This window comes from Acartia tonsa, chromosome 8 (assembly GCF_053477335.1).
Source record: "Acartia tonsa isolate MP-2025a chromosome 8, ASM5347733v1, whole genome shotgun sequence".
Taxonomy (NCBI): Eukaryota; Metazoa; Arthropoda; class Copepoda; order Calanoida; family Acartiidae; genus Acartia; species Acartia tonsa.
In genome coordinates, this window is record NC_137267.1 from 15,024,565 (window position 1) to 15,033,871 (window position 9,307).

The window sequence follows — 9,307 nt, forward strand, 5'->3', positions numbered from 1 at the left end:
TTAGATATTTGAGTGGAGCTGTCTCTCTTCATGGAGAAGGGGGGTGGGCAATAATTTGGCAAGGAAAGTTTGCACTGTCTCTCGAAGTTGGTATGCGCAAGGTGGGGTGGTGCAGAGAGGTAGCAGCAATGATGAGCAGGAGTTGGGCGTTGTATGCGCAAAAGTTGAGCTGCGCAAGAAAGTGCTCTCAGGTATAGAGAAAAATAGTTAGTTGTGCTTCAACTTTCAAGATTTTAATACATAAAAATAGTTGTGGATGATATAAGTTATTATTCAGATATTTCATTGAATAATTAGGTAAATTTTTTACTGTATTAGACTAATATATTGTATTAAGAATTATTTTTATGTTGCTCGATTATTGACAAACATTTGATTAATATTATATTTCTTAATACATTTTTAAGAAGACATGTTGAAATTTTATTTGTTAGGTGATAACATTTAAGTATGGCATCTAAAATAATTGTATTATGTTTTAGATTGGTCAAAAAGAGGAGTAGTTGTGGTGGTTGAGATACAGTATTACCTGTTGGTGAGTTTTAGTTTGTTAAGATTTTAATGATGTTCAATATTGATATACATTTGATTAATGTTATATATACTAATACATGTTAAAGAAATTATTTTATTTTGTTGAGTGAAAATAAAATATGTATTAAATAAGTTTTGGCATCTAAAATGATTGTATTTTGTTTTAGATCGGCCGCAAGAGAAGTAGTTGGTGGTGACTGAAATTTAGTTTTGAATTTGGCCATTGTTTTGTGTTGACATTGATATTATTTGAGAGTGGAGGCTGGTACATGATACACTTTGATCTGACCGATTATATGTTGAATTAAATGTTGGTGGAGAGAGAGTGGAGGCACATGATACACTTTGCTCTGACCGATTATATGTTGAATTTTATTAAAGGAGCGTTATTTATGATTGTTTAGTGATTGGGTCAGTAATATTGTGAAACATGCTATTGCTGCTGGAGAATCTGTTTATAGATTAGATGTGAAGTCTGTTGAAGTTCAGAATGCTAAACAGGAAGCTAAACAGGAAGCTAAACAGGATTGTTTAGTGATTGGGTCAGTAATATTGTGAAACATGTTATTGCTGCTGGAGAATCTGTTTATAGATTAGATGTGAAGTCTGTTGAAGTTCAGAATGCTAAACAGGAAGCTAAACAGGAAGCTAAACAGGATGCTAAAACTGCTCTCAATAATGCGGTCAAGAAGCTTGGAGTATCACCAGGAAGGTAGATATCAAGTTCAAGGTTCCTGTATTCTCTGGCAACTATAAGGAGATTTAGTGATCATGAAAAGTACCTGAAGCTAACAACTGAGTGCTTGCACAAAACTCCAAAGGAAGCCTGTGCTGGATTGACAACATATTTGGAATGTATGGAGCTGCTGTTTATGGATTTACTAATATTCTGTCTATTGTGCAACAAAATATGTTTCCTCATGATGTACTAGAGCTGATGATGTTACAGATTAAATACTTGCAAACAATGATTGATGAAGCTATCTTTGAGCTTGAATATGATATCTTGCAAACAATGATTGATGAAGCTATCTTTGAGCTTGAATATGATATCTCTATATATGGGAAGACTATTACTGATCTTGGCAAGAAGAGTCTTAAATCAACCAGTAGTAGCAAATCATATGCAACTAATGATAGTACTGGTGATAGTGATGATCATAATCCTACTGAAGCAAGTCAATCTGTTGGTACTGGTGATAGTGATAATCATAATCCTACTGAAGCAAGTCAATCTGTTGATACTGTTGTTGCAACCCTTTCTCAACCTGTTATAAGTACTCCAATCAACAGTCCAACTGCTGCCAAGGAGAAGAAAAGTAATTTAGATTTATAGATTGCTAGATTTATAATAACTGTTGAAAAGTTTTGAAGACTTGGAGGTGTTAAATTTAAGTATTTAAGCAACAGTTGTGGATAATAAGACGTCGGAGAGTAGTTTTGAAGCTTAATTTGAAAATTGAGGATTCGTATGTCAAGGATAATGAAATAACATTGAGTTAAATGAAATATGTTGATATTGTAACATTTTGAACAGATGTGCACAGTGTGCCAGATTAACGTAAATAAATGCACAGTGAGTCAGGTAGATACAAAGAGTTAAACGAATTATGTTGATATTTATTTTGAACAGATGTGCACAGTGTGTCAGGATGATGCAAATAAATGCACAGTGAGTCAGGTAGCTACAAAGAGATGTATTTACAGTTGTCAAAATGAGAAGTATTTAGTTGATAGATAATGATATACAGAGATATACACCATGGGCTAGAAGCTATTGTGAAGTTGTGCAGAATTTTAAAATAGCATGCATTGTATCTTAAATATATTTATGACTGATAAAACGGATATTTGTAAGTTGTTAATACAGTGGGCAGTCAAAGTATAATGCTGGTTAGTGAAATTTTAGCTGTTCTAAAGAAGGCGGGGCTTAAAGTTGATGTGGCTGTTGTAGATTTGACTGCCAGGTTGGATATCTTACTTGTCAATAGCTGGTGTGTTTGTCGATAGTTAGTATTGAAAAACGAAATGGATCAGATTTCGAATCAATCTATGGCGAAGGTTTTGGTTGCTTTTGTTCGGCTGCAGTTTTCTCTGTGTTTGTTGTTTCTGTTCATTGTTTTCAACGTTATCATTGGTTGGAGTGTCGACAGTAGCATCATTGTTATAACGAAAATCATTGGCAGTTTCTGTATTTTGAATGACATGTCGATTTTTGGAATCTAACAGAGATGTTAATAGCAGTTATTGTGGTTGTCATTATTAGGCTTAAGTCATGCCTGACTATGCAATAGATATAATCTCCTGGATGATAAATGTGAACAGCAGTTCTGATTTTTGATCTGAGACCTCAAACATTTGGCAGGTTTGGTTACTAGAATGGTTGAGTTAGATGCTCGGTTGGCTAACCTGCAGGATCAGCAACGTATTTTGAATCAGGAAAGGGTGAATTTTGGGAAGTAGTTAGAGTCGATGCTAGAAAGGATTTGATCCCAATTTTTTGAAGAGATTGGAGGCTTCTTGTGGTGGAGGTGAATGGCTGTTGTGTTGTTTGAGAAAATCACAGTTGCTAAGTGGAAACCAGTTTATAACTAAGTTTATAACTAAGCTAAGGTCAACTGGTATAGTTATATCGTCTGTGGTGTTGTAGCATTGGTATGGTTATGTCATTTGTGAGATGTTGATGGATTGATGGATAATGATGGATTGATGGATATGAATGATACTACTATGGTTGGTATGGTTATATCATTTGTGAGATGTTGATGGATTGATGGATAATGATGGATTGATGGATATGAATGATACTACTATTATCAAGAAAAATCTGGCAAAAGAAAATGAATATTATGATCAAGAATAATTATAGTTTTACTGTGTATTAATTCATATTTTATTTTATTTTTATGTATTAATGTTTAAGTATTTGTTGAGGCAGTAGTAGTCTCGAAAGGTTTAATATTAATGCTTTTATAACAATGCATCTCTAATGACATGTTTTTAAATCAATGCATTCTGATGGTTATATGTTAATCAGTGTTTTTATTTATCATGCATTTATAATAACTATGTTAATCAATGCATTTCCAATGTTTATGTGTTAATCAATGCATTATATGTTAATCAATGCATTTTTCAATGATTATATGTTAATCAATGTTTTTTAAAAAAAAAATAAAAAAAGAGAAAAAAAAACACATAAAAAAAAAGGAACATATAAAAAACATAAAAGAGTTCTAAGGAACCAAAACAAAAAGAAAAAAAAATGTATATGAAATGTTTAAAGATCTGGAAATAAAATAAAAAAAAAAAAAAAAAAAAATTATGGCAGGTGTCATACCAGATCAATTATTATCTATTTAATAAACATTCAATGCTACTTATAATATATATGATAATTAACATGTAATAAACATATTGTTATATTCAATCTGAAATATTACAGTTTTGAAATCCATGTTCCTGTTAAAGCCAGGGAGAAATGTGATGTATAGTCCCTTTCTTCCTGACTTGAGAGCAATGTATGTATTTTGTATATTAGCTTTGAGTTCTTGTGTCAACCGTTTCGGAGCAAGACATTGCTCTGCAACACGACACGAACATAAAGTGAATAGTTGCCTTAATATTTAATATTATTATTGTATGTTTATCTTGTCTTGAATTAATACACTTTATAAGAATATTTAGCTGTTTGTTCTTGCTATTACTACACGTCATGTACATACAGAGTTAAAAAAATCACGAAATCTTTTCAAATAAAAAAACTAGTCTGTTGTTACAAGACCGACTGACCGACGGACCAGGTGAATTATATTCTGGATGATTATTAGTAAAGAGAATCTAAACAGCATCCGACAATTTACGTTACCTTCAATAATATTATTTTATATGCTTGTGGTCAAATAAAAACCTATATTTCTTCTTCATGGTGGGGTATGTTAATCTTTCAGCCGTATTAGAGATCTTATAAATACACTTACATCCAACTACTTTATTGACAAGTTTTTACCTTCCAGTCAGCTGTGAAGAACATTTGACCTGCGAGGCAGATGCGCAGATAAATATAGAAATACTCCGCAGAGGTGTTTTTTTATTGCAACAGTTTTTTTATGTCATATTCTTTATATTTGTTACATATACAATTTGTTCCTCTTGGCCCCCCTATCAGGGACGTTTTTAATCAATGGCTAAGTACATATCCCTACATGTGAAAAACCCCCTTCCATCCAAAAAAAAAACTAAAAGTGAGTTTCAACTCTTGGCTTTGCCCTTAAAGACAAGGGGCGTAGCTAAGTTTTAAGTCCAAGAATAAGATTACATAGTTATAAACTTTGTGTAATTTACAGTCCAATGTCCCCTCCCTTCCTGATAATATTTAAGAAACAAAACATTTTAATAGAATTTTTTTGCCTAAATTACAATATTGAAAATTTATATGCTAATAGATATCTGTGGCCCATGATCTATAGTTATCTTTTCCTGTTGAATACCAGGTTCCAGGGTTGGCAGAAACCAACACATTGGATTATTACTCCCATCTGGGTTACTTCCTAGTCTAACCTAAATAAGGATGACATCATCCGTAAGTATTAAGACACAATTAATTATAAAACAGATGTTCATAAAACAAATAGGAATTATAAGAAAAGAAGAAAGAAAATCACGAAACCTAAAGTTAATAAACATAAAACGTCTTTTGTAGCATGACTGCCAGAATGAAAGTAAGTTAGATTTCTAACACCCCCCCCCCGCTCCCTAAAAAGTTACAAATAACCCCCAAGACATATTAGAAGCCTACCTAATAAGGGGAATCCAATAGGATTAGCGGTCAACTAGATATTTTAGTAAATAAACAAACATAGATTTCCTGCTGATTTATTTATAAGAAATAATTAGAACTTGAAATTTTGATAGAAACCGAAATGATTTAGACCTTATTCTTGAAAAATCTGTTATCCATAAACTTTTTTTTACCTCAAATAGATTAGCAGTTCCACTCTCTTTGTGTATTGAGATTTCTATAAGCAGTACTTGATATTCCTTAAAAAAGAGGTCATTGATTAAACAATCATTACATTCAAAATCAATTTACACAGGATTTATTTTCCTTACTGCTTTTGTCTTGCATCTTAGGTAAATTTAGTTGGGATTTTTTTTATATCCAGTAAGATCTCATAAACGGTAAGACCATATGCTTCAAAATTTTTATGGACCTTTTTTTTTATAAAGCTGGTCGAGTAACTGTGTCATTTCTTATTCTTGTCTTCTTCAAGTATACTGACTAAATGCATATTGAAGGTATGAAATATAGGAACATAGATATGGCATCTGAATATTTTGCCTAAACCTTTGCTGCTGTGTGAAAATATAGTTTTTTTTTCTTTTTTTTTATTACTTGTAGCCTCACCCCCCGGACGAAGCTTAATCTGGACTACTTTAGCACCACTTTTGATTCCTGTGACGTAATAAAAATGAGGGATTCTCCATATATTTTTTAAATGTTTTCTTTCCCGCTTCTCCTCTCACCTCCCTCATTTATATGCATCACAGGAATAAAAGTGGTGCAAAAGTGTTACAGATTTGGCTTCGTCACCCTCAGCCAACATAGCCACTTATAAACATTTTTTTTGTTCTTTAAGATAAATTAGAAATTTGTATTCCATCCTCCTTAGAAAAGCCCCGACATACAGACAGACGGACATCCTATCTCTACAGTATATGGCAAAATCTAATACATGCTATAAAAATTTAGGTAAACTTTTTTCCTTGATGTGATATATCCCTGTCCTGTAAAATATAACAGCAGCTGGCACATTATAACATCTCAAAGTTATTGCTTCAAAGTAGGTTGACAATCAGGGAGGGAGGGGACATTGGATTGTAAATAAGACTGGTACCCTAAGTTTTTTGTCCATGTTATCTTATATGTTGGCTTATAAAATTTTTGGTTGGTCCCAAACTAATAGTGTTAAAACTTTTAAACCATTGTTACCTACAGAATAGGTAATCCTTGGTGATGTAAAACAATTATCTTCAATTGACTTATCCCTTACGATCCCAGACGGCATCCATAAAAGCAAAGCTCTAAACACAGACGTTAGGACAAACGAAAAGTCAAAATTGTGGAATATGACAAGGAGGGTAATCACCACAACGCTAAAAAGACTAAAACCTGCCCTGGAATAATACTAAACTTTTCTGGATTTCTTATACATTTCTTATCCTTTTTTTGAGACTTTTACATTGGAACCTTTGTCAGGTTAGGAACTGAGATAAATGATTATCCAGAAACAATTTATTTTATTAACCTTTGCAGTGCGCCGTTATTGCAAGAAATAGAAAATAGGACAGGGAGGGAGGGGAGATCAACTTTTTATCACACTAGTCCCCTTACACTTTTCGGGTATAGTCCCTTTCGTGACATCGCAATATAAGGGGCGATTCTTCGTATTTTTCACAGTAGGTTTTCTCCTATTTCTAGCCCCTGCGGGGGGCTCTAACCCTGCGCGACCAATTACCTAACCCTGTGGGGCAATCACATAACCCAATAAAACCTAACCTAACCTAAAATAACCTATAAAAAGCCATTTTGAAAATACGATAAATCGCCCCTTATGGTGCGATGTCACGAAAGGGACTATTTCCGACTTTTCTTATACCTTGGGGACTTTTAATAAATTTTGATTGGTTGGTTCATTTAGTTGAGTGTCCAAGCATTTCAACCACTAATTGTAATCTACGGAAGGGGTAATTTTGTGTATCATCATTGGGGATGTACAACAATTTATTGGATATTGTCTTATCCCTTTACATTCCTGAAAATAGGAGCGCACCCTTTCTTAATGTTTTCAAATGTGCTGATACTCTACAAATGATAGTGTTCGTTTGCCATTCCGTCTGATTTTAAAGCCTCAATAATGGCCTGTTTACCTACCTGTGCCAGGTCCAGGGTCCACATGTCACTGCTGGCCGCTATTTGCTGGCAAAAATGGACATTCTGGCCAGGATCATACTTCCCGTTCACAGCTCGAGTTGTGTCTTAATATCATCATTATTATTGTATATGTTACAGAATGGATACAAAATATGAGTGGATATAATGCCAGGAGAAAAATTGTCGTCAAATTAGGTCGCTAACATGGAACTCACTTATTGGTCAGTTCGCTCGTCCACTAGGAGGGGAGGGGATGAAGGTGTCGTTATTCCAACCCGGGGAGAGTTTGACTTGAAAATCTGGTGTAACATCCAAGTAATAATATATCCATTGATGATAGAACCCAGAAGACAAAAAATGTGCACAACTTTTATGAATCTACCAAATGACCACTAAAATGCTGTATCCAAAAGGTTAATTACTTTTAACGACCTATTTGCTTGAACATTTTAGGTAATTAATCTTTTTTATTTGTAAAACTCAAGAAAAAATAGTTATATGATTAATATATGTACTGTACAAAATCGGACTCTAGCTTTAAAAATTTGATTTACCTATTTTGTAAAAAGGTCTTTTTAACATCATATACAAGGTCGTTGAATATATAACTTCAAAGTTACCTGTATTTTTAGAATTAAGAAATGATGGTTGAAAAAGCGCAGCATTCTGAGCACATACCAAATCAGGCTAAAAAAAGAATTTAATTACTGGATTAGATATTGAAAAATCATGTATGTATAACATCCTATTTCAGACAATTTTCTACGAATATTAAATTGAAAAATTATAAGATTAAAACCAAATTTGTTTCTTGAGGGGCCAAATCTTATATTTTTTTTCATTTTCACATTCACGGAAAGCTGTTTATAAAACGATGGGATAAATAACTAATATAACTGTAAGTTAAATTTGATATCAATATATCAGAAAATCAAATCAAAAATGTTTTCATAATATAAATTGATGTCAGTAACAGTGCCCCTAGCATTGAAATGACCAAAAATCATCCAAAGACTTAAATTTTAAACATAAAACAGCATTAAATCACTTCGGGACCTATGAGAAGCTTCTCTAAATTGGAGAATTCAATCGATTTAGTATTAAGCAAGATTTTAAAAAAATCATTATCATATACTTTTTGCATACAAGTAAGAAGAAGAAAACTAACTATCTGTACTTAAAGATCTACAAACCCCAAAGCAAAATATTTTCGCTTGACAAAAAGTTTGTAATACCTAAAGTACAAAGCTAAACGTTTCTCTACCTGGCTCCAAACTCCATCTGTACAGGTTACAAAGTCATCTCCAATGGCCCGAAACTCTTGATTCAAGGTATTTTCAAACTACTTTCCTTTTCAACTTTGAAATTTTGCCGGTAGGGCCGGAAGAAGACTTTTAACTAAATTAAACTAGTACCCAAGGTTTTATAAACACGTTATCTCATTCGATGTCTTAAAGCTTTGATGATTGGTTTGTACAAAACTTTACTGTCCAAAGTTTTCCACTAAAAAATATAATTCTACAGAAGGGATAATTTTGTGCATCATCATTGGGGATGTACATCAATTTATCTTCAATTTTTTAACAGCCCAACTAGACTTCATTTAAACAGCATAATCCTATAATTTTCAAGTTGGTCTTATTGTAAACCCTCCCTATCTCAGTGCATAGAAAAGTATTGCTCAAATACTGTTATTTAGTAATTTTAAGGAACAAGACAATGGGCGATAATTGATGTTCGTTCTCAATAATAAAAAAAAATACACGTTTTATGGATTTAGATCATTGGTGAAAAAGTTTAGACACTGCTAGTTTGAGCCAAATAAGTAATGAAATAATA

General features: G+C 32.9%; 1 protein-coding gene across 1 annotated transcript in view; it reads right to left on the reverse strand.

The window, feature by feature from the left end:
- Positions 1-8,821, reverse strand: part of LOC145325424 (uncharacterized) — a 47,751-nt gene extending 38,930 nt beyond the window's left edge. The window contains exons 1-6 of the mRNA XM_080168411.1: positions 8,733-8,821; positions 8,089-8,155; positions 7,469-7,572; positions 5,509-5,574; positions 5,013-5,094; positions 4,544-4,571 (exon numbers count right to left, since the gene is read on the reverse strand). Of these exons, the coding sequence (XP_080024537.1) occupies positions 4,544-4,571; positions 5,013-5,094; positions 5,509-5,574; positions 7,469-7,492 (200 nt within the window). The 5' untranslated portion in view covers positions 7,493-7,572; positions 8,089-8,155; positions 8,733-8,821. The remainder of the gene's footprint in view (positions 1-4,543; positions 4,572-5,012; positions 5,095-5,508; positions 5,575-7,468; positions 7,573-8,088; positions 8,156-8,732) is intronic.
- Between the last annotated feature and the right edge of the window lie 486 nt (positions 8,822-9,307).